Below are 25,366 nucleotides of genomic sequence, written 5' to 3'. Positions count from 1 at the left end.
TATTAAATTGGCAATATTTTTTATCATTTATTAGTATCATTTTGTGTTGGAAAAAAAAGGTAATATCCATAAAGTGTTAATCTAGTAAAAATAAGTAAGTTAGACTCCTTAAGATTAAGAATATAAGTTCGAATTTCAGAAAAAATATAGTAACAATTTTCTAAACGGATGATAACAACATATGTTAAAGCAAAATAAAAGGTAATAATTTGTGTTTGTAGTTTGTACATAGGTAGGTTATTGGACATACGGGATTTATTATTAGACTCACCTACCATAGCCTTTGAGTTATTGAGTTTGGGCTCATGCCTGTTTTATTAGTTGATGAAACTTAATTACTCAAACAAAAACAAAAATATTGGTGAAAGTTGGGTGACTCGACCCGTAACCAATTCCGAGCCCACACAGCCAATAATCTATTTTAATGGGCTAAAGAGGTTGCCTCACATCTACTCTCGCCGCGCAAAAATACCCTATAAATTTTAATAATGCCGCAATTTTAAATAAACTAGTATTAGAGACAATGGTGAACTGGTATGGATTAACCCAAGTCCATAACAATTTCCTAATTAAGGTGCTTGAGGTATGGACTACGTTCCTCAATGAAGGTACATAAGATACTAGCTTCAAAAAATTCTTAGAGTTCGTTATTGAAGAATTTGTATCAACTGGGTGGCTACTAACTAAGACTAGACGAAAATGGATAAAGAAAAGGCTTAATCGGCTGAAAATAAAGGACATAAAGCTAAATAAATAAATTGCTCGAAAGGTAAATGGTTGTAAAACTGTAAATAAAACTTAAAGGACGAAATGTAAAGGCATTGAAAAGTAAAGGATATGTAAATGTGAGAAATTTTAGTTTGATTGATTGGTTTTTTTATTTATATGAAAATGTTAGTTGTTAGTAATGTGCAAACTTAGTTCTTTAATCAATGATTGAACCCTAACCCATTCACCTTTCATTCCTCCAACCCTTATGCCTCATAGCTTTTACAACTTAAGCTAACCCTCTGAGACAATTTGATTGATTGATGAGTTGTGTGTTTTTCACAAATGACTCTTCCTCTATTTACAGAGGTAAATTCGGTTAACCTACAACGGTTAATAACTCCCGCCCCTACCCGCATTTTTTGAGATAATTACATTTTCTGAGGTTGTTGGAAGACATTTCCTCTGATCAGCCTAGAAGCTTTTGGTTAAGCCGAACTTCTTGCTTCAGCTGGTTCTTCAAGCTTTTACTACTTTCCTTATCTTCAAGGGATGAATCGCTGGGTGATTTTCTGCATGTGTATGCCTTCTAGAACTCCTTGAAAAACATCTCGTTTATGGGTACGAGGCCTGTGTACTCTTCCTCCAAAATAAGGTTTTAAAGAAAGAAGTTGAGTTTCTTAAAGTGTATGAGAATGAAAAGATTAGGTAGAAAAAATATAAGTAATTGTTCAAGAGACTTGAATCCGCGAGAAAGACATTTACTTTAAAGTAGTTGATGAAAATGCACATTGAAGACATTGAACTATTGAAGTGATAATAAGACACATGGAAAATGATCAAGCTAGTAGTTAAGTATTTAGGCCCCATGCCACGCTCTATTTGTAAGTTAGTTTGTAACTTAGGCTATATGATCCTCATATAATTTATCAATTTGTGCAAAAAGTTGTTATCATATGTTTTAATCGAAATTCACAAGTAAGGTTTTCCTAACTAGCTCAAAAGAAATTGAATTCAAATGATAGAATTTATAAAAAAAAATGAGCATAAAAAATAAGGAGATAAAAATTGACATATCTTTTGGATGTGTTAGAGAGGTGTGAGAAAACATTTTAAATTATGAAGCAAAGAAAATGTATTTTTAGTTTTCTTTTGTATTTTAAATATGAAGCGGTTGGTTGCCGCAACGCAACTTATGGCTCCGTCATAGAGTCGGAAACTAAATTGTAATATCATTCGAAACTGCGAAACCGAGTAAAGGATGATTTATACGAAATTTCAGAGAAAAGCATGACATGACCTTTTGAATATTCATTCATTCATTCATTAACCCGCGTATCAAGATAAGATAATGATAATCCACCCCCCATTTCCATTATTCTAACCTAGTATAAATTGCTCCTCTCCTCTCATCTCAAGCTCGATCAACCGCAAACAATTACAATTTCAGCTACAATCCCTTTTAGGTTACAATTATAAAAGCTAACTGATCCTAAATGGAAGGCCAAAACATTGAAATGCTTAACGCTGTTGAGGATAAATTTGGAGGTGTTGTCATCAACGTCAAGGACCCTATAGATTCTATGCTCTTCCCTTCTTTATTGGAAGCTTCCATGTCCAATTGGAGGCACCACGGAAAGAAGGGAATCTGGCTTAACTTGCCCATCCAACATTCCAATCTTGTTCATTCTGCGGTCCAGGCTGGATTTAGGTACCACCATGCTGAGCCTGATTACTTGATGCTCGTGTGCTGGATCCCTGATACCCCTGATACACTTCCTGCTAATGCTTCACATCGTGTCGGTGTTGGCGCTTTTGTCACCAACAACAAAGGGGAGGTGCTTGTGGTTCGGGAAGCCAATGGCAGATTTAGAGGCACAGGTGTATGGAAGATGCCTACAGGATCTGTTAATGAGGTGAGGTATATCCAAATTCTTATTCATTCATCAAACTATTCAATTTCTAGAGTTCTCTGTTTTGATAGATTTTAATTCCATTTGCAGGGTGAGGATATTTGTGATGCTGCAATCAGAGAGGTCAAAGAAGAGACAGGGGTGAGTATTTGGTTTACTCATGTTTTGACAGACTTCATGCTAATACAGTGTTATTTACTTTAGAGTCTAATGCCATTACTATTATTCTTATTCTTCTTTCAGATAGAGACTACATTTGGTGAAGTTTTAGCATTCAGGTAAGAGTGATTATTGGCATTAATGTTATGTTTGGTGTTATGAAAAAACAGCAGATGCATTTTACCCAGTGACCAGCTTATTGCTATTCTTATAATTTGCACTCTTTGCGCTCTCTGAAATCTTTATTAATAATGTTTAATTTGTGGCCTTCTTGTTTGTTGTTGTTTGTCTTTTGGCATATCAGGCAAAGTCATAAGTCTTTCTACCAGAAATCAGATGTGTTCTTTGTTTGCATGTTGCAACCTAAATCCTTTGACATTCAAAGCCAGGCTTCAGAAATTGAGGCAGCTCAGGTATATATTCTAAAGGTCAATTGAAATTGAATGTAAACAAGACTTTTGTTATTTTCACCGTATCCTTTGCACATGAAACAAAAGAAAATGGTACTTGTGTAATCATTGATAAAAACATCTCAAATTCTCAACTAAAGAAAAACACAGTTTCTATTATGTAGCTTTCATCTTTCATTTGTATCAGAGAACTTGTAACTTGAGTGATTTTCTAACCAGGGGCGAACATTAATCTAATATGGCTTGTTATTCTATTCAGTGGATGCCAGTTGAAGATTATGCAGCCCAGGCTTTTGTGCAAGAAAATGAGCTCTTTGACTTGATTGCAAAAATATGCTTATCGAAGTTGGATAGCAACTACACTGGCTTTTCTAACGTTCTTACCACTACATCTTCTGGCAAGAAAACATATCTGTACCTCAACAACCGTGATGCTAGCCACTTGTTAGCCTCCAAACATGAGCAAGCTTAACCTAACTTGCACTTGCAAGTTAATTACTGTGCATAAACTCTGTAAACCAGTCTCCATTACTCTAATTACTTCCAACCGATCCTGAAACTTGTTTTAGTGTATGAATCTAGTGTGGCTTTACTGTTTCTTCATTTTATAATGCCACCCCTTATGTAGAGTCCAGTCGATTTACTAGTTCTTTTCTTAGATACACCAATAGTGAAGTCTCAGTACTCAACCTTATGGGTCTTGTTTCTTCTATTCTTTCTATTTTTTTATTCAGAATGTTACTCTTGTAAAATAAGTTATTGAAGGATTTTTCAATAACTCATTAAATTTATATTTTACCCAAGGTTGGCCAAATTTTTTGATTCTATCCTTCAATCATAGGTAAATGCAGTTAAAAACTATGAGCATTTTACCAAAAATATTTATAAAACTATGATTATATATTTTGTAAATATATATTTACAAAATTACAAGAACACATGTGGCCCACAATGTGATTTGTATCCATTTGTACTTTTTAGCCATCCACCATGTTTCTGTCAAATAACTATTTAGTTGGTTGAAGATTCTAATTCTAATGTTGCAACGGACTGAATTAATTTAAACTAGTAGAATGATAAAATAAAATAATCATTAGGTAGTAATTGTTATCATAGTCGTTGAGTGCATCAGGGGAAAAAAGTCATTAGAATCTAACAAATTTAATTTTTTTGTTTATATTTTCATTCATACATGAAACATGACACATTCCAGCTAGCAGCAAACACAAACTGGACCTACCACCCAGTACCGACACTAAAAGTATAAAATAAAAAACAAAAGGGCAAATTAAATGATCGTGAAGCAAACAATCAATAAATACAAAACAGCAAAGATTGTATATTTAAAAAAGAAAAAACACAGTGCCCCCAACATGTGGTTGTCACTGTTTTATTTCCTTCACAAATATGATAATAATAATATCAAAAGAAGAAAAGAAAAGTAAAGAAAAAGAATCTCTCACATGACATGGGGCATTGACCATAGCTAGCAGTGTCACCGACACTCCATTATAGAACCAAAAATCCAATAACCAAACTGAAGAAAACCATGGTGAATCTGAACCCTTGATTCAATCCAGTAACACCACTGTTGTCATCAGCAGCTGTCTGATTATCTGAGTCATCATCTGCAGGTCCATCTGCAGGTGAATCTGCAGCATCATCATCAGCATTCCCCTTCTTAGTGCTCTTACTCTTCTTCTTTGCTGGCTTAGGTGACTCTGCAGGAGACACAGTTTTCTCAGTAACACCTTTAAACAACTCTCTAGGCATCAACACCTTGCTAATCTTGTACACCACAAAAGGGTCTTGATCAATCAATGTCCCAATAATCCCAGCAGTGTTAACCTTGGTTTCCAAATTCACATCTTCCCCATCGTTCTGCACTGTAAAATCGTACTTGTTAGCACCCTCTGTAGCCAGAGTGTTCATGATTCCGTTGTTGGACTTGAGCATCTGCAACGATTGGTAAACAGGAACACCGTGGTACAGCAAGAGAGAAACCTTTTGGGAATCGGTGAGGTTCTTGTACTTGGGGAGGAATCCGTTGACGGCGCTGTCGGTGGGGCAGAACACGGTTAAACCGCCATTAACGTTTTCCTTGAATGTGGGAAGAGCTTTCGAGGTTCTGAGTAAATCTGCGAAGGCTTTGCAGCCTTGTTTGGACATGATGGAGATGACGTCGATATCGCTCGGAGCTGCGGTCGGTGCTTCGGCGTCGGCGGAGCTCAGGGGTTGAGAGATTTCGAGAACAGAGATGACGTATGGAAGCTCTTCCACTGATTTGACGTAGAATGAGTGGAGGCCGTCGTTGTCCTCAGCGGCGAAGCCTACTTTGCCTCCTTTGAGGTTGGTGATGTTGACGTAGCCGGCGGTTCCGGCGGCGGAGCCGGTGGCCTGGAACATGGAGGAGACGAGGGTGGTTCCGTTGGTTATCTGGTGGAGCTTTTTGGCGCCAAAGTAGTCGACGAGGACGTGGAGGGAGAGGACGTTTTTTAGGGTGGAGAGGGTGAGGTGCTTGTCGAGGAGGGAGGACATGGCGGCGTTGTCGATGGCGAGGATGGTGATGGTTTGGCGGTGGTTGATCTCGCCGGCGAGGTGGGTGAGGGTGAGGTAGTGGTTGAAGGTGGAGAAGTCGGGGTGTTTGGCGAGAATGCGGGTAATGTTGTGGCTGCCATTGGCGGCGGCGGCTGCGGTGGTGGAGGAAGGAAGTGACATGGTTGCTATGAGGAAGAAGAAGACAAGAGAGTAAGTGGCAAGTAGTGGGAATTGCTTCATTTTGGAGGATTTTAGAATGGCAATGGCAATGTCAATTGGCAAATGAGAGGAGAGTGGAAGGGTTATATGTATGTATATAGTACTAGTAGTTACTATCTTAATGTTGCATAATTTGTTTATGGCTATAACATTACAGACTTACCGTTATATTGTGTCGGTCAATTGTCATATTAGCCATTGTGTGAGTGTGTTTGTGTGTGCTGACAAATGGTGCCAGGTTGGTATTAGGTGGTAGGTGGAGCCTACTTGATATGATATTGCATAATTAGAGCATCAACAATGTTTGCTAGTTGAGCTGCTTAGACACTATTCTGGTGGCTTCAAACTGCTACATATGATTTAAGCAACCTTAAGCAACCGTTGTTTAAATAAGTAACTGTTGCTTAAATTTAATATGTCATGTTGCTCTAATGGTACTTCAAAATAAGTAAGTTGCTTATGTGCTCCAACTAAATTAAGCAACCCCTATTGAAGATACTCTTAGAGAAAATTAACTGGATCAACATCTTTTCTTACTTATCATGTAATCATTTTAGATACCGTAGTGATTCAGCACATCATTCTTTAGGTAAATTATTAAGGATTTAGTTCTAGACTATTATAAATGAAAAAATTCATTAGTTAATGTTTTACCACTAACAACAGGATAATGAGAGAATAGTCTCACATTTATCGACTAATATGAATAGCAAATGAGATATAATTTGAGGACATAAGATTTCAATTAGAAGAGAATATGGCATTTTTAATGTAGACCAGACCAAGGTGCTGGATGGGCATCCCACCGACGCTCTTAGGCCCCACTCACATTGCTGTGGTGTGTGTGCATGGTACAGCATATGTTGGGGCTTAAGGATATTTATTTTCTGTTTCTTTTGAGTGAGTAGTGATGAAGAATACAGAAATTCACCATCTGTTGGGTAATGTTATTGATTTTCTTTTTGATACATATAATGCTATTGATTTGAGTGTTCATGGGAACACGTTAAGATTGTTATTGGTGGCAAATTCATTTTATAAAGACGGAAATCCTCTGGCGGTTATGACAATTTTGGCTGAATAGGTGAGTGAAGCCATTTTTCCATGTGAAAGGGCATCCATCCATGATAATTATTGAAAGAGAAATAAAATATGTTTTGAATTGGTTGCTACATAGTTGTCATCCTCATCTTTACAATTGGAATATTAAAGGCTGAGTCACCAAATTTGGAATAAAAAACACCAAATACTACTATATAGCAGTGGTGTGGGACAGCAATTACATGGACCGGGTCAATATTATTCAAGAGTAAGGAAGGTTGGTGATGAATTGAGAATACTAGAGTAAGACAGTGTCTTACACCAAAGGAAGTTAATAAAAGACACTTGATTCGTTTCTTTGTAATTGGTTTTGGGATAAATTAAGGTAAGTTGGATAAATTAGCTGCCTGCAACAATGTCAGCCAAAAGAGATAAAGTTTGAAGACTCAAACAAGCCAGCTAGCTACATCTAAATGTACATTTAACATAGGTGCAGATCTAGCTCCATTTTGATGTCTTGCACGACATAGTTCTATCATGCAAGTAAAAGCAAAGGTTTTTTCTTTTTTGTGTCAAAGAAGCAATGTTGGTTTGGTACAGTAATTAAGCAGGTATCCATCCAACTAGCATTCTGTTTCACTCAATAATAGGATGCATTTTTGCAACTATAGATCCAATGTTATTTTGACCAAAAAAAATGATCCATGATAAACTAGGCCTTTGAATGTCATAGAAAAGAAGGATAGAGTAAAGGAAAGGATAGAAAGGGCCGAAAGCCCACATGGCCACCTTAAGAGATGGATTTGGCGGCTAAAGGTTCCACAAACAGTTGAGATTTTCCTCTGGACATGTTGCCATAATTTATAGCTTATTTTGATATATGGTTCAAACCAGTTAATGGGAGACAAAAACTTTCTCAAAAGCATTTGAACAAAAAATTACTTAGCTAATTAAAAAAATAGAAAGGTGAGAAGGTGCTAATCCAGTACATGTAGGCCACTTCAATTCCCACCTTCTCAACCACTCCCAATAATCCCAGCTTGGAAGGCTCATTCAATCCTTTTGAGATTTTGTTGTTTGTTAAAAACTTTAAAGTTCCGGATATTCAGAGATATAGGTAGTCCTTTTTCATACCAATTGGCAATTGCTACTGCAAAACTGATATTTTGTTGACATCACATTTTGTCTGAGATCTTTTTTGAATATATTTCTACGTGAAACTGGTAAGTATGTCCCTATATTTTATTATGACATCCATGTATGAAACATGAAACGGGACTCATGCTAATATGCCTATAAATATATCATATATTTGACTTAATTAATCATGAATTGATGAGAAAAAGATGATAAAGCATAACCAAATTCTTAATTAAGCTAGAGAACTAAGCTAGGAAACAAGTGATGAGAAAGATAAAGTAGCTTGCATATTATCCTCCCTGATATCTTACAATGTGGCCTACTGCTCCCTAGCTATGATCAGCAAATTATATACTTCAAGCCAAATACTCAATCAGAAGTGTTAGAAAATAGAAAATAGATTGGATTGTGAACTTAGCCGTGTGGCTTTCATCCATTATATAGAGCAAGTACACATGGTGGTGGAGATGGATTAGTGATTCTCCACTTTTTCTTCATCCCAATTCCAAGAAGCATTCTCGTCGACTTCAACATCTCGACTGATGGTAAGCTTCTTTGTCTGTAAGTTGTAGACACGGTAGCCTTTAGACTTTGTGCTATACCCGAGGAAGATACCTCGTACAGTCTTGTCTTATAGTTTGTGCCTCTTCACATCTGGCACATGAATGTAGCATATAGATCCGAAGACCCTTAGGTGCTTTGCTGATGGCTTCTTGCCGCACCAAGTTTCAATTGGAGTCTTATTTTGTACTGCATTTGTTGGACATCTGTTGAGTATATAGACAGCAGTGTAGATTGCTTATGCCCAAAAGGTGTTTGACATTCCCTTCTCCTTGAGCATCGATCTGGCCATCTCCGTAACCGTGCGATTCTTTCTTTCGGACACTCCATTTTGTTGTGGAGTGTATGCGACTGTAAGTTGTCGCTCTATGCCTTCATCCTCGCAGAACTTGTCAAACTCGCGGGATGTGTACTCTTTGCCACGATCACTTCTAAGTACTTTTATATGTTTTCCACTTTGTTTCTCGACAAGGGCCTTGAACTTTTTGAATACTCTAAAAACTTTTGATTTTTATTTTAGGAAATAGACACATGTCATTCTAGAGAAGTCATCGGTGAAGAGAATGAAATACCTGTTGTTATCATGTGATGGCGTCCTCATCGGTCCACAGACGTCTGTATGGATCAACTCCAGCACGTCTTTCGCTCTCCATGCTTTGCCTGTTGAGAACGACACTCTGTGTTGCTTTCCGAGGAGACATCCTTCGCAGGCTTCATTACTCTCCTTTAAGGATGGAAGGTCTCTCATCATATTCTTCTGATATAGAAGCTTCAAGGCATGTGTGTTGAAGTGGCCAAATCTTCGATGCTAAAGCCATGAATCATCAACTTGCGCTTTCATGGCAATGTTAGCTACATATTTGAAATTTAGAGGGAAGCTTATGTTGCTCTTCTGCATCTTAACTGGGGCTATCTCAACCCTTTTGTCATGCTTGTCATAGATTCGGCATACATCTCCTTCAAAGTGAAGAGCGTAGCCTCTTTCTATCATTTGGTCAATGCTTAAGAGATTCTCTTTTAGGTTGGGAACTAATAAGACATCACTAATGAGTCTCGTACCTTTCTTTGTCTCCACCATGACAGTGCCTTTACCTTTTGACTCCACCACAACGCCATTTCCTAGACGAACTTTCACTTTGACAGAGTCATCAATGTTTTTGAAGATACTCTCATCCTTGGCCATATAATTGCTACAACCACTATCCAAGTACCAGCTTCCTCCAGTTTCTCCGGCTGAGTCTTGGGTGACATAGAGAAGATATTGATCTTGCTCTTGCTCTTCTGCAAGGTTAGCTTGATGTCTATTTTTACTGTAACAATATTTCTCCACGTGCCCAAACATCTTGCAGTAGTTGCATTGTGGCTTATCACGATACCGACAATCTGCCTCGGCGTGACCTAGCCTTTTGCATTTGTTGCATGGAGGATTTTTATCTTGACTGTACTTGGAGAAATTTCTAGAACTTTCTCTTCTTCTAGAAGTTTCTCCATAATTCCTCTTCTCTCCATATCCTTTATTCTATTGTCGAAATATAAGCTTTGATTGGAAGGTATTTTTAAGTGTATCTTCACAATGCCTACACAATCTTTGCTCATATGCTTCAAGAGAGCTCATTAGTTCTATCACTGATAGAGTAGACAGATCTTTGGTTTGTTCAATCGTTGTCACGATTGAGTCATATTTTCGGGGAAGAGTAATTATAATTTTCTCGACAATTTTCTTGTCAAGAATATCTTCCCCAAATGCTCTCATTTGATTTACAATTTCTTTAATTCTAGAGTAGTAGTCTTTAACATTTTCAGACTCTTTCATCTTTAACAATTCAAAATCTCGTCTTAGAGTCTGTAGTTTGATGGCACGTACCTTGTCGCTACCTTTGAACTCCTCCTTTAACGTATCTCAAGCCTCTTTTGCACTTTTAGCACCCAATATTCTTGGAAAAATTGCGTCGGTCACTGCCTGTTGCAAAGTGAATAGCGCCTTTGAATCTTTGAGCTTATTCTCCTTCAGCTCTTTCTTTTGTGCTGCAGTGAGAGCTGAAGTATTTGCAGGAGTAGTATATCCTTCTTCTACAACATCCCAACAGTCTTGGAAGCAAAAATATGTCTTCATTTTTGCACTCCAATAATCATAGTTTCCCCATTGAAAATAGGGACAATGATAGATGAAGGTTGGGAGGCATTAGCCATAGCTTAGAGAAATTATGGAAGTGGGGTATAAGTGCAAGAGAAATTTTTAGGAGTAGGTGGGATAGTTTTGAAATAGTAGGGAGGTCAGCAAAGCACCTAAGGGTCTTCGGATCTATATGCTACATTCATGTGCCAGATGTGAAGAGGCACAAACTAGAAGACAAGATTGTACGAGGTATGTTCCTCGGGTATAGCACAAAGTCTAAAGGCTACCGTGTCTACAACTTACAAACAAAGAAGCTTACCATCAGTCGAGATGTTGAAGTCAACGAGAATGCTTCTTGGAATTGGGATGAAGAAAAAGTGGAGAATCACTAATCCATCTCCACCACCATGTGTACTTGCTCTATATAATGGATGAAAGCCACACGGCTAAGTTCACAATCCAATCTAATTTCTATTTTCTAACAGTGGTATCAGAGCTGCGTTCGGTCATACACTGGGCGTAGTGATACTACTCACCTACTATTTTAAAAACTACTCTTGCACTCTTAACCCATCTCTATACTTTTTCTAAGCTTTGACTAATATCACTCGACCTTCATCTATCACCATCTCTATTTTTGGTGAAATCTATCGTCTAAAAAAACTAGCCACATGCCTCTAAGACTCAAGTTCATCTAGAAGGAGCACAAGACTGACTATGACGACGACCTCTGAGGCTCCACTTGAGTACATGCCCAATCAATCCAAGTCCAATAAAATGACTCTAGTTGGATTTGATGAGAGTGATGAAATAGTCAACAACAAGTCTCACATCAATGGGTTGGAGGCAAGAAGAATGGTTCAAAAGTGAAGCCAACTAAAATTGCACCATCAACGGTGGAAGCAAAGACAACTAAAGAGATCAAGCTCAACTATTGCAAAGCTGAAGATCAGCTAGCAGATATATTCACAGAGACATTGCCCAGAGCAAGATTTGAAGAGCTACGAGTTATGTTTGGAGTCACAAGAAAATTGCATCAAGGAGGAGTGTTAGAAAGTGCTGCTGCAATTTTCTAGAGAAATCTAGATTGCTACCTAGTCTAGAATGTTGTTTAAACAACTAGAAACAACCAAAAATAAAAAAATGTAAACCGACATGTCTAAGTCGGTAGAACACTACCTATATATATGGGATCAAAGCATTGCAATTGAGTGTGTGGAGAATCACTAATCCATCTTCACCACCATGTGTACTTGCTCTATATAATGTATGAAAGCCACACGGCTAAGTTCACAACCCAATCTATTTTCTATTTTCTAACAAGAAGATATATTGACAACATAATTACTAATCATTCAATTCATACTTTGATTAATGATCTTATCAACTAAGAGTTGTTCTTGGTCCAGGAACTAATTAAGAAATGCAGACAAGGTCTAGTGCCGAGATGTGGCTTTGTTTTTGTTGGATTGTGTGACTTTTGTCACAAATTGGGTCCCCGACGGATGTCCGTCTCGTAGGTTTTTGATCTGAGTTTGTTCTCATGATCACTAGGTAGCAGTTTTAATATCTGCTTTGTAGCATTGGATGACTATTTGTACTATCGACTATATATATATAGGCTTATGGCTTAAAGGATCCAAATGCCCCTGAGATTACAAAGGGAATCAGTTCCAGGACCTAGAAAATTATTTCATCAAATTGGGTCCCTAATTTTTTTTTTTTTAATTCAATTAAGGCCAAATGTTGCCACAGCTCAATTTTATCCTAGTCACCGTTACCACGTGGCTTATTTATTTATTTTTTAATTATAAAAATTAATTTAAATTTAAATTTAAATTCCAAGTCAGTTATATAAGTAGAAAAAAAAACTTAATAAAATCCTAATCTAAATATAAATCCCTAATCTAAACAATAACCTAAACTAAACAAAATCAAATCCCTAATCTAATAATATCAATTCAGCCTCAAATTATACCCTATCCATGAGATCAGACACATAAGTGATACGCAACAACCACTCAATTCATTTTTCTCCATGAGAAAAGCAGAACTTGAAAGCAGATGACAGTGTTGATGTAAGGCTATTGTATGAAATAATTGATCAGTAACCAAACCTTACTTTTATATAACAACAAAATTTTACAATAGATCAGATTTGCAAAACAACAAACTCAAGATTATTAGATTCATATGAATGAAATTGAAAAACCCTAAATTCATCACCAACATAGAACCCACCACCATCACCAACCACTCTCCAAGCCACCACCAATTCAGAACCCACCACCACCACCTAGAACACAGAACCCACTCCAACCCACCCACCACCATCACCAACCTCTCCACGACACCCCCAACTCAGAACCCATCACCCAGAACCCACCTTCAACCCACCCACAACCATCACCAACCTTTTCATGCCATCTCCAACCCACACACCACCATCACCCAATTATTTATTCCACTTTATCAATAACAAGGAAGCACAGATCTGGTAAAGAAAAGGGGGTGGTTGTAGGTTCCAGAGGAAGGGGAGAAGGAAAGGAGGCTTCGAATTTGTGGTTGGAGGTCTTAGATCGGGTAAAGAATGGTGGTTGCAGTGGGTTTCAGAGGAAGATGAGATGATGACGGCGGCGCACGACTTCGAAGAGGTGGCGGCGGCCGTGATTTGGATCAGGAGCGAGGCTCGGGTTTCAGATGATGAAGAAAGTGGTGATGGAGATGGTGGCGCGCTGCGGTGAAGGTATGCTCTCGCCGTCGTGAAGAGAGCTACCGCGAGGAGGCAAGATCTGGTGGCTTTGTTGAAGGATAAAGAGAACCTTCTCCAGAGTTTCAGAAAGAGAAAGGGAGAGAGATAGAAGATGAATGTTCATGGTGATGTTGTTGTATGTGAGTAGGGGTTGTTGTTGTATGTGAGTAGATGCTAGATCTCTGGTTTCTCTGGGTTGGGAGAAGATGAATGTTCATGGTGAATGTTTTTTTTACCTTTTGTTAATGTTAATCTGGGTTGAGGTGTTTTTAAAAAAAAATCTGGGTTGAATTTTTTTTTTAGATTAGGTTAGATTTGGGGCTAAATTGATTAGATTAGGTTTTTATTTTGATTAGAGATTTTATTAAGGTTTTTATTTTTTTATTTATGCTTTAATATATGAGTTGGAAATAAAAAAATAAAGTTTTATAATTTTTCTATTAAAAATAAAATAAAAAAGCCACATGTAACAGTGATTAGGACAAAATTGAGATGTGGCAACATTTGGCCTTAATTGAATTAAAAAAAAAAATTTAGGGACCCAATTTGATGAAAAAAATTTCTAGGTCCTGGAACTGATTCCCTTTGTAATCTCAGGGGTCATTTGACCCTTTAAGCCATATATATATATATATATATATATATATATATATATATATATATATATATGGTAAAATATATATATATATATATATATATCTTTTGTTTTAAAAAAAAAATGTAACTCAGGAAGAGAACTAAAGTAAGAATTATAATATGTTTCAATTAGCTTCTTTTCCCTTAAAAGTCATAATCAAATATTACACATAAAAATTACTCACAAGGCTTCTCCCAATCTTAACTTTAGAATCAATTGTACAGCGATTATCAAATATGCACTTAAATAGAAAGAAATGCTAGAAAGTTAAATTTCCATCAAGTGGATACAGTCTTTTTTCATCTTTAATTTTACTACCTTAATCATTAAGAAGTCAAAAAGAGGCCATACATAATGCAGGGGGTATCCAAAGTTTGCAAGAAGCAGAAGCTCACACTACTGCACAACATTAAGCTTAATAGTAAGTATTACATTCCAAATCCAACCACATGTATCCAAGTGGGAAAAATTAAAATAAAAGGTAACAGTTAACTGAGCTTTTAAAACAGTAGTGTTATAATTAAACTCATGCTTTTATTCCAAACCTTGAGTACTTGATGGAACCCATGGATATGTCAATCTCTATGAAGTTTTCTTCCTCAATCACTTCATTAAATTCTGAAAAGAACTCCATTAGACATTGTTGGTTGAAAAGGGCCTCAGCTGATAACTCCTTCTTCTTCTGCTGCAAACTGCAGTAGTTGTTCTTTGACTCATGATCTTTCTGGTGATCATGATCCACATAGTGTCCACCGGGAAGTTCAATTTCTATGAGGCTTTCCTCATCAGAAATTGACCCATCTGAGAAGTCAAGGCAGTGATAATCCACTTCAGAGTTCTCTGAACTCCATAACTGGTCTTGGCATTTACTCTCTGATAGCAAATCTGGTGCTGATGTTGTTGTTGAGTAATTACTAGGAACACCATCAACATTAACAACTTCCAATTCCAATGGGGTTGTTGGTGCAATTTTGTTTTCCCTTTTATCTGAACCTTGAGAACTGATCAAAACCTTTTCTTCAACTAATTTATGAACATGTTGCAATGCTCTATGCTTTGAAACAGAATAGAGAAGAACACTAGTAGACAAAAAGATCACTACAATAGCTGTGCAGATGACAGAAAAAAACCCAAACCCTAGTAGGTACCTGGAAAAAGGAAGCAAGAGAGCAAGAAGAAGCATCCATATATTCTTGAACAAGCACAAACAAGAAAGCATTTTATCAAGCTTCTTATCAGCAAAAAGGCAATTATATTTGTGACATGGACAATCAAAAAGTATGAATTGAAGTTGTCTAGAGGAAAACAAACGAAAATAATTAGTAAAAAGTAATAATGATATAATAATAACAAAAGAACTTTAGCATAGATCAGATGAAGAGAATCAGTGAAAGAAAATAACTCTGGTGGGATGAGTTTAGGAGACTATAGTAAAACATGGGGTTAGGGTATATAAATCCAGTTTCCTTAGACTTGTTGTTTCTTTTCTTACTCAAATTAAGTGGTTAGAGATTGTTTTGCTAGGATATGCAATGCAACTGAATATGGTAGCTGTTCCCATTTGTAAGAACAGGAGGAATTAATAGATATGAAAGTGAAGAGATTTGGTGAAGGGGAGGTACCTAAAATAACAGGAGTTTGAATGATCACAGTTTCCAAGTCCGGTATTGGACTGAAAAGGGACCTTCTTTCTTTCCTTATTATACACCAATTTGGTGGCTTCTTTCCCCACCCTAACTTGAATCCCGGGTTCCCTGTATTTGTTTAATAGGTTGGAATGAGAGAAGCCATGTGCTGTCACCTGAGCTCAACACATGGCATTTTCTCTACTTCTTCAATGCCCATTACTTCGAATAAAAAGAGAAAAGGACAGTTTTCCCCATTTTCTCTACAACCCAACTACAAACACCAGATCCTTACCAGAAGGGTTACCAGCACTTCACTTTACTCGTTTGCTTAGGGTTTTGGTTGCTGACTATGTCCCCCATATTTGAACCCTGGTGAGTTTGACATTAAATGAACATAAGGGTTTTTAGACCGCTAATAGTGTTTTTTTTAATAGGTCAATGTTAGTTGTTAATAATGTTAGGAAATTAATTTCTTTACCGGGTTTGAATCTTGGTCCCTTCACCCTTTAATTCCTCTCAACCCTTACGCCCCTAGCTCTTACCACATGAGCTAAACTTTGGAGACGACTGCCAATAGTGTGCATTGCCAAAAAAATAAGTGTCAAAGAACTAATTTTTGAAAAAATACATTCTGACGACAAAAACAAAGAAATATAATTTAAGAATTACATTCTTAAAATTAGTCATCGATGGTGGTTTTTTTAATCTTACACGTTACTGACATTTTTTACCACTAGAACCTTGGTTCATAAATCATTTCCATCCGTTTTAAAATCATAAATATTCTCCATTGAGTTCCTACTAAGTATTCTTAAAATATCCCACAGGGATTTGTTGTTATGGTGTGATGAGGTATACCTCACACTTATAGCATAAGGGGAAGCATGAATATATATTTTCTATAACTACATTGGACAAAGGAGTAAAATACATTAGTGAATGCGGCGGGTGTCTCCTTTGTGAGACCTTAGTTTTTGTTTTCTTTTCGTCGTTGTACCAAAAAAAATACATTAGTGAATCTTTTCCAAAAAAAAAAATACATTAGTGAATGACACAAGACTTTTATTCAAAATCTTAAGGTAATGAGTCATTTCACTTATAAACTATTCATTACTTTCTTTTTTATCCAACATTGAACTTCTTTTTTCTTATTCACAAATCACCATTGAAGAATTTTCAACAATATTGCCTCTCAGAAAATATTTCGCACATAAATTTAGGAAATATTTTGCACATAAATTCAGGAAATAAATACTATTATAAGAAATTTAGGAAACAAATAATTTGGTTATTCAAATATCAATCGTAGGAAATCTCAATCACTCTATTATTTAAACCTTGCAGCTTGCAGGGGTGTTTGACGTGATGATCATGGGAGGTGGTTGTTCGGTTTTTGCAAAAACTTACGCACCTCTAATGTGCTTTGGGCAGAGCTTTGGGGGACTTTCACAATTCTTCCTCTTGCTTGGGAGCCGGGAGTGTCTAAGCTCTTGGTCGAAAAGCGACTCTAGCGTGGCAGTTCGGCTCGTTAATGATGGTTGTGATGCTCTTCACCCGTATAGTGGCTTGGTAAGCCAGATTCGTGCTTGGATAGGGCGTGATTGGGAGTTTCGGTGTGTGCATGTTCGGCGGGAAGCCAACCAGGTAGCGGATGAGTTGGCCAATATGGCCATGATTTGGAGCTGGGTCATCATTTGTTGGAGAGTCCACCTCCGAGGATTTCGCATTTACTTTTGTATGATGTCTCGGGAGTTACCTTTCCGGCTCTACTCGTGTGTAGTTCATGTTCTTGGGTTTAATCCCTCCTTTCCAAAAAAAAAAAGAATAATGATTTTATATCATTAATTTTTTCTATTTTTATGACAAGTCTGATATTCCCATGGGAAGGCAGAACATGTGTCATCCATATATATAACTAGAAAAAAAAAATTAACCCTAACAGAACATCTCTCCATATCCTTTGAAAAAATTATTGGACATTCAAGCAGCAAGAACCATCCTTAATTAGAGCGAGGTGGAATACTGGAATCTTAACTCTGTTTTGTTGCATTGCATCAAACATTTATAACTACAATTTTAACTAAAATTTCAAGGTACGTACCACAGAATTTGCCTTTTAACTTATAAGACAAAGTATGTTCAAAAAAAAAAAAAAAACTTATAAGACAAAGTATTACACTCATATAAATAATGAATAAAAATCCATACTATATGATTAATAAAACAACTCTTTTCCAGTGAGAAAAGCAACAATCTAATGATGCTCCTCGCAAACCATTTGCAAATTGCTAATTGCGTAAAGAAAACGATTTTTTTATAAAGCATTATGAAAATGCTCGCGCTTACACACTCTAGTTAATTAATTTGAATTGTTTTCGAGGTTTGAGTACATGTAAATCTTTATCAATTCTTCGAAAAAGGAACTTAGAAAGAAAATCCAATTGCTAATGCCGGGCAACTAGGGAATGTTTTGCTATACTGATCGTGAATTTCAATTAAAGGTTTGAGGGGACCATACTATGTAGTAGTATTGAACTATTGATCAATATATATCATCGTAGCTATACAATTCCTTGCTTTGAATCCAGAGCTTGCACATTCAATATCTTCTTTACTTGTACTATGAAAACTGGCAGTTCAATTCATGAAGCTGGCAAAATTTTAAGCTGGCAATAAAGGTTGTTTGAGGTGTGTTGGTTCATATAAATTTAGATATAAATTGTCGTGTGAGTAAGGTGAGAAATCAATGTAACAATTTTCTAAATTGCTATTGAGGTTGAAAATCAGGTAGTTGAATGCACGTAAGGTAATGCCGAAAAACGGATGAATAAAGACCTAAACGGTTAGAAATAAAGACAAATGAAAGTGAAAGAATGAAACAAATAAATAAAGGCTGAAAAAGTAAGGGAATTAATTGTATGTTGTATCGATAATTTGATTGTGTGTATGTAAAATAATCATCTCTATATTTACACGGATCGACTTCGACTAACTATAACTGCCACTCACAACCACTAACTCACGTTTTGAGTCTCACATGGACCACTATCATTGTGAGTGTTAATGCCTTCTCGCATCTAGTCAACTTGTAAGACTAATCACCTATATATCGGATGACTCCTAACAGGGGTGTCAAAGCAGGCAACCCACCCGCACAGAAGCGGGGTGGGTCGGGCGGGAGCCCGCATGAGACGCGGGTTGAAAAAGTCTGCCCGCTCCGCATAATGGTAGGTTTGCGGGCTCGTGGGCTAGCGCATACAAAATAAAAAATCAATTTTTTAATCTATAAAATGGTGATTTTTGCGTTAAAAAAACTTATTTTAGCCTCTAAAAATAGTGATATTGGCCTAATATTAAGAGTCGCACTGCAGTTCTTAATACTAATTAATATAAATGAATTATAAATACAAAAACATATCACACAATATGTGAATATCTCACAATTAATTTCACTTATTCATCAAAGAAAAATCATCAATTGTGCTTTTACTTGGTTCTAGTATTATACCATAACTCTAGGCTAATGTCTTCATGTCAGTAGAAATAACTTGATTTGTAAGGGAAAATTTAATAGCATTGTATTTGAGGCTGGAAAAAAAAACTGATCAAGATCAATTAAAAACAAGTCACACATTTTAGGGAAAACATATTTTGACCATATATGTGATACTGGTACATATATAGCTTTAGAAAACTATATGTTGAAGAATATTATTTTTTTGTTAAACAATATGGAACAATATTTATCTCGATCAAACGTTTGCTTTTTGCTTTGAGCACTTCCATTATGACAAAACACAACACATACCACATACCAAATTGAAAAGCGCCTAAATATAGAACATGAAAAAATTGAGAAAAAAAAAAGTGAGTAGCAACCCACATAATAATATGGGAAAAAAATAGAGAAACACGAGTTGACCTGCCCAGCTGCGAGTTGGCCCGTCATGTTTGCGGGACGGGTTGCATGATTTGCGGCTCCTTTTCCATGGTCCGCCCCACCCCGCCCCTTTTTTACGGGCTTGCGGGTTGAGCACGCGGGCCGCGCCCGCTTTGACACCCTAGCTCCTGGTAACAACTACTCCTACTTTGCAGGTCATATCCAATACCTCATGTGATAAACCTTAGATTATGAGTATATTTTCTAAACATATGCTTCCTTCCCGACCTAGCAGGTTAATGTTTATGTCCACATGTCTCCTCTAGATGCATGATTCTTCATATTCACCTTTCTTGTTCCTTGGGTAAGCGGGTCGAAGTCCGTGGGCCGGCCCGCGAGACCGCAGACTAGTGTGGGCTACAGCACGGAAAATATAGAACCGCTAAAATGCGGGCCTACGCGGAGCGAGCCAGCGTGGGACGGGTCAATGCGGGGCGGGCCTACAAGGGCAAAAAATGGTAAGAGAGGCCAAAGTCCGCGGACCGACCCGCGAAACTGCGGACTAGTGCAGGTTATAGCCCGGAAAATAGAGAACCGCTAAAATGCGGGCTTGTGCGGGGCGGGCCACCCACGTACCCAGCACTACTTCTTGTTAACGACTAATTCTGCGTATCAGCTAACATACCAAAGACTAATCTTTGTATTGCGGCTAATTTGTCTAGACTGCTACTTTTATAGATGTTGTCTATTTTGTACATGCCAAGAAGGTGATTCACAAATATTGCTTTTATCAAGGATAAAAAATTGCTTGCTAAAAAAAATCAAGGATAAAAAACAGAGTAATGTTTATCAACAATTGACCGATAAAGCTAACAACATCATTTTTTAAAAAAATTATGCCTAAGATACATTAAAATTTTTTAATAATATATTTTGGTCGACCAACCCGTCAATTTGCTAAGCCATCTCGTTTCATTAATATTTATTTATTTATTACTTTTCTGGCTAGTCGGCCAGCCAAATAACTATCGTACTATAAAATAGGGCGGGTGCATTATCCAGCCCACTTCTTAACGCGAAGTGGGGCAAGTTTACCTATTTTAGACGGACGAATAGCAGAATGTTTTGCCACACCTAACATTGACTCCAATTTCATTCAATGTATAATATCGTTTTCATTCCAACATTATTACATTGCACATTTAGCTAAAGCTGTTAGTTCGCATTTCATCCTTAAGTCTAGTGTTCAATTTCTCTAATGCTAAAATTCCTTTATATTTTATTTTCACTACTTATAGCGACCAACCGTTCCATCGCTAAAAAATCAATTCCTAAATAAGCACGTTCACTATAAATCTATAATAATACTCAATTTTACTTTTTTTTAGTTTAGATGACAAAAGTAGTGACTAAAATATAGGTCATAGTTAGTGAGTGGATATTTCCAGTCACTAAATCATCATGAAATAGTTCATGATTTCTAGTAATTAACCTCCTCAACATTGGATAGAGGTTCCTAATTCATCTTTTTAATAAGAATCATCCAAAACACAATGAATTTATTTAGCCAATGATAATATAACAGGTTAATCATAATAATAATTCTTTGGTAGACAATTATTATGCTTGTTATTTTTTTTTTGTCAACATTATGCTTGTTCAAGATCATATGATTAGTTTTTTTTACGGTGATGTATGTATATGGTTAGTTCATATTTGTCATGGCAATCACAGTATATCATAGGGTTTAATTTTTCTTGTATTTGACCCTTCTCATCGTGCAAAACATATTTTATTTAAAGTTAGACTCCTGACATTTTTCTTAGCTGTGCAAATGCCCCTTGAAGACTTTATCAAAAACCCATGAATGGGAATATAAACTAAAATAAACTTTGATGACTATGCCAGGAAGCTGACAGCAAGTTAAGGTGCTTATTCCATAAGGCATCATGATAGTGATGGCGTGGCATATTTTTCCTTTATCATTTTTTAGTTTGTTGAATTGCTCTCACGATTTTGAGTCGGGTGCATGTGATCACGATCGATGACGGTAATTATGTACCAAGTGTTAACATAGTCACATTGATATAGACTCAAACTCAAAACTTTTAATTTTGTTTAAGCTATTTATAACAATTTTGTATCAGTTAATCCACGCACTTGATAATTATTTTTCTTTTATTATTGAATATATATCGGAATATGCATCACCTAGCAATGCCATATAAGTAACCTTGTACAGAAGAAATAATGCTCATTTTTAAGATTCGTCTAGCAATGTTGGTAGGCACCTAAAATGAGCTTAATTGTTGTCATTGATTGAATGTTCTTAAAGCAGATGCGCACTTCCTCCAGAATTTGCTCTCTCAAACTATAGTGGATTAAGACATGCTCATGTTCTCAAATTATGAAATTTTATGTCTACTTTTTATTATCTTCACATTTATGTCGAAATTTAGTCTCTATTTTTTTAGTTAGACACTTCCTCCACAATTTGCTTGTCTCCACTTGAGTCCTTCTAGAAGTATTAAACAAACCACATGGTAAGAAAGATACTCCAGGGACTATTGTTATGAGAGGCCCTAGTAAAGTTGTGTGGAATTAATGAAGGGTGGAAACTAGCTAGCTACTTGTACAACTTCAAAAGGCCTATTAAACAAGAATATATCCATGCTTTAACTTAGCTTTTTTCACATGGTTGTTTGAACTTTGGAATCATGGGATGCTATTGTTGCATCTTAAATTAGCAAAAGGATATATATGCTGGTAAAGATCATAATATTTCTAAGCTTTTGATTGTGGGAGAATTTATTTGGACTCGGCAACAATTGAGTGTGCGCATATACTTTATAAGATAGGATGTGGATCGTTAGCACTTTGAGTCGGTTGACCTATTAATTCTATAGAGGCCCACGAGTTCTTCCTCCCCTCATTTTATTAGTAGGCCTCTCGAATATCTCGCTGACAATATTAATGTGGTTGCATGGCCTCCATTCCCACTTAGGTTTGATTGCTCAATACCTTCTTCCCAAATAATTGTAATTGTATAATTCACTTCCCCATATTTTCATATTAAAAAACAAAAACTCCCCACATAATTGTAATTGATTAGGTTTCTCTTGATTATACAAAGGAGTAATTCCCCAATGTAAATGCATGTTCATTACTGCTTAAGAATTCTAGTGCATTTTTGTTTGATCAACTTGCTACTTGCTAGTGCTCTAAGGTTTTTTTTTTATGAGCAGAATGCATCAGCGTTAATGACCTCAAAGAAGATTAGGAAAATAGGAGAGACAAATGGGGAAAAAAGCCTAGGTTTTTAAATGGCTTTTTATTGCATTAATTTTTTTTTAAATAAATGTTTCATTAAAGTAGTTTTTTTTATTGTATTACGAGTAGTTTTTTGGACAGTAGGTGTGCATTTATATATCCTTAATTTAATTAATAAAATAAAATACACCATGATTTTGACCTGCAAAATAATTTAATTAAAGGTAGTTATGTATAAAATATAGTAGTATATTCTATTTGAGGGATCAAGTGACTCTAATTATATTACTCCCTCCGTTCCCTATTATAAGTCACATATTTTGAAAAAATTTTGTTACAAAATATAAGTCACTTTCTAATATCTATGAAACATTAAATAATTTTTTCCAAGTTCACCCTCATATTTAATATGAAAGAGATGATAAACTTTAGAAGTATTAATTTGGAGAGAGAAAATCATAAGAAAGTAAATAAGGGTAATCTAGAAAAATAAATCATTTTTTTTATAAATTTATTACTAGTAACTACTTTTCTTAATCTAAGAGAATTAGTTATTTGTGATTTATATATAGGAACGGAGGGAGTATATTATTTGGTACAGCTTCGGAATTCTAGATGGTAAAACTAGTTGATGAAGGGCCATTTATTTTCCCAACTACAATTAAATAAATGTATTGCTTTATTGCAAGCAAAAAGAGTAGTCAAAGAAGGCAAAGCCATAATAATCTTCCAACAAGGGTATTGTCACCGCCGGATGGAGCAACTTCTTGTTGGTTTCAAGGGAGCAGCACAAGGCAAGGAGATCGATCACAAAAAGATAAAATCATCAAAAAGATAAAATCATCGTTGAATTCGATACCACGAACCTTGTGTCTACAAGGAAGCTATATTTTCATGATATCATATTTTATAGAACAGATTATTATATCAGTTGTGATAGAAAACAATCACAACATCCAAAATATGAAATATAGCTAGTGTGTGCATCTTTGCTGTTTGGTCATCGATCCCTTTCATGCATCACCCTTCCCATCCCCTGTTTTTGTACCCCAAAAAAATCCCCTGTTTTCAAGTTTTTTTTTTTCTTCAGGAAATTAATATCCCCTGTTTTTAAAATTAAACAAATTTAGTGTTTCTGTAAATATTAATATTTTATGTGTCCCATACAAAACACCAAACAAACTGAAATAAGATGTATTTTATAATTGGAACCAAAATATGGTAAAGAAGGAATTGTTTTCTTTATATTAATGTTTGTTATAGCCTATAGAAAATAATGTTTTTTTTTATACATCGGAAAATATAGAAAATGATGTTAAATAGCTAGGATTATAATTGATTAAATTAATCCTAGAGTAAAGGTAACTAAAAAGAAATAAATATGAGTCAGTCAAATCCTATTAATTACATGAAATAAAAGCAAATCAGCAATTTGGCAGCAAATTAAGGATTTGATGGCGATAACAACAACAAAAATAGAAATACAAAATGAAAAGTAAACATACCTATATAAAGCTCTCAATTCTGTTCAAATATTTAGAAGTTTAGGATATGAAACCAATTTAAAGATTTACAAACCATAACTTTAACGAAAATTTGATAAGATATGAAGGGTTTTGTAGGATGTGCAATTAGGGTCTGAATAGAGTGAAATTTTGGTATTTGGTGATATTTTAGGTTTTTAGTGAATGAATGTTTAAAATGATTTAGGAGAAATGTGATGTGGTCTTGGTTAGACATAGCACCCACTCAATGCTCGGCAAAGAGTACCTCCCAACTTCTCTTCATTACATTGCATTTGACTTTTATCTTCATTCTTGTCTGTATATTGTATAAGAATAGTAATGGTTACGGAATAAAATGATACATCCACCTATTGTGACTCAATACAGACAATGTTTTCAATGTGATATCTTACTAGTATGAAGTATCTATTAATTCTTAACATATTTCTATCACATCTTATCATGAATACTCCTTCTAATATTATTACATCTTAAATACATAAATACACATTAGAAGACACACACTACCTTCTAAGTTCTAATCCTAATCCTCATTTCTTTCTTAATTTTGCTTGAATATTGAAGTATCTTGCAGGTATTCATCTCCGCTGCCCACTTAGTATCTTGCAGGTATTCATCTCCGTCCGGAAGGTAACCTTGTACCAATAACATATTCTTATTAACAAAAGTGGGTCTTGAAATTTTCGCATCCGAGTATATATCACTAAACCATCCAAGTTCATTTCATGGGGTTGTTGATTTACACTCCTCTTGTTGGCAAAAGAAGTGCACTAGTACTTAAATGATTAAACTTTATCATGCAATCCAAGCAACTCAAAAACAAGATAGAAAAAGACAAAGTTAACATGTCAAGTCTAGTTAACAACTC

The 25,366-nt window shown here is 35.9% G+C and overlaps 3 protein-coding genes across 3 annotated transcripts; 1 reads left to right on the top strand and 2 right to left on the bottom strand.

Moving 5' to 3' along the window:
• The first annotated feature begins 2,038 nt into the window (after positions 1-2,038).
• Positions 2,039-4,004, top strand: LOC130732874 (nudix hydrolase 2-like). Its single transcript, XM_057584874.1, has 5 exons — positions 2,039-2,624; positions 2,712-2,762; positions 2,865-2,899; positions 3,085-3,193; positions 3,450-4,004. The coding sequence occupies exons 1-5, from the start codon at positions 2,205-2,207 to the stop codon at positions 3,660-3,662; spliced, it is 828 nt and encodes a 275-aa protein (XP_057440857.1). The 5' UTR covers positions 2,039-2,204; the 3' UTR covers positions 3,663-4,004.
• A 339-nt stretch (positions 4,005-4,343) lies between these two features.
• Positions 4,344-6,103, bottom strand: LOC130732873 (fasciclin-like arabinogalactan protein 2). Its single transcript, XM_057584873.1, has one exon. The coding sequence runs from the start codon at positions 5,966-5,968 to the stop codon at positions 4,700-4,702; it is 1,269 nt and encodes a 422-aa protein (XP_057440856.1). The 5' UTR covers positions 5,969-6,103; the 3' UTR covers positions 4,344-4,699.
• An 8,464-nt stretch (positions 6,104-14,567) lies between these two features.
• Positions 14,568-16,177, bottom strand: LOC130731480 (uncharacterized). Its single transcript, XM_057583796.1, has one exon. The coding sequence runs from the start codon at positions 15,411-15,413 to the stop codon at positions 14,721-14,723; it is 693 nt and encodes a 230-aa protein (XP_057439779.1). The 5' UTR covers positions 15,414-16,177; the 3' UTR covers positions 14,568-14,720.
• Between the last annotated feature and the right edge of the window lie 9,189 nt (positions 16,178-25,366).

This window comes from Lotus japonicus, chromosome 1, assembly GCF_012489685.1.
Source record: "Lotus japonicus ecotype B-129 chromosome 1, LjGifu_v1.2".
Lineage (NCBI taxonomy): Eukaryota > Viridiplantae > Streptophyta > Magnoliopsida > Fabales > Fabaceae > Lotus > Lotus japonicus.
Note: the sequence above shows the minus strand (reverse complement) of the source record. Positions and strands in the feature narration are given on the sequence as shown.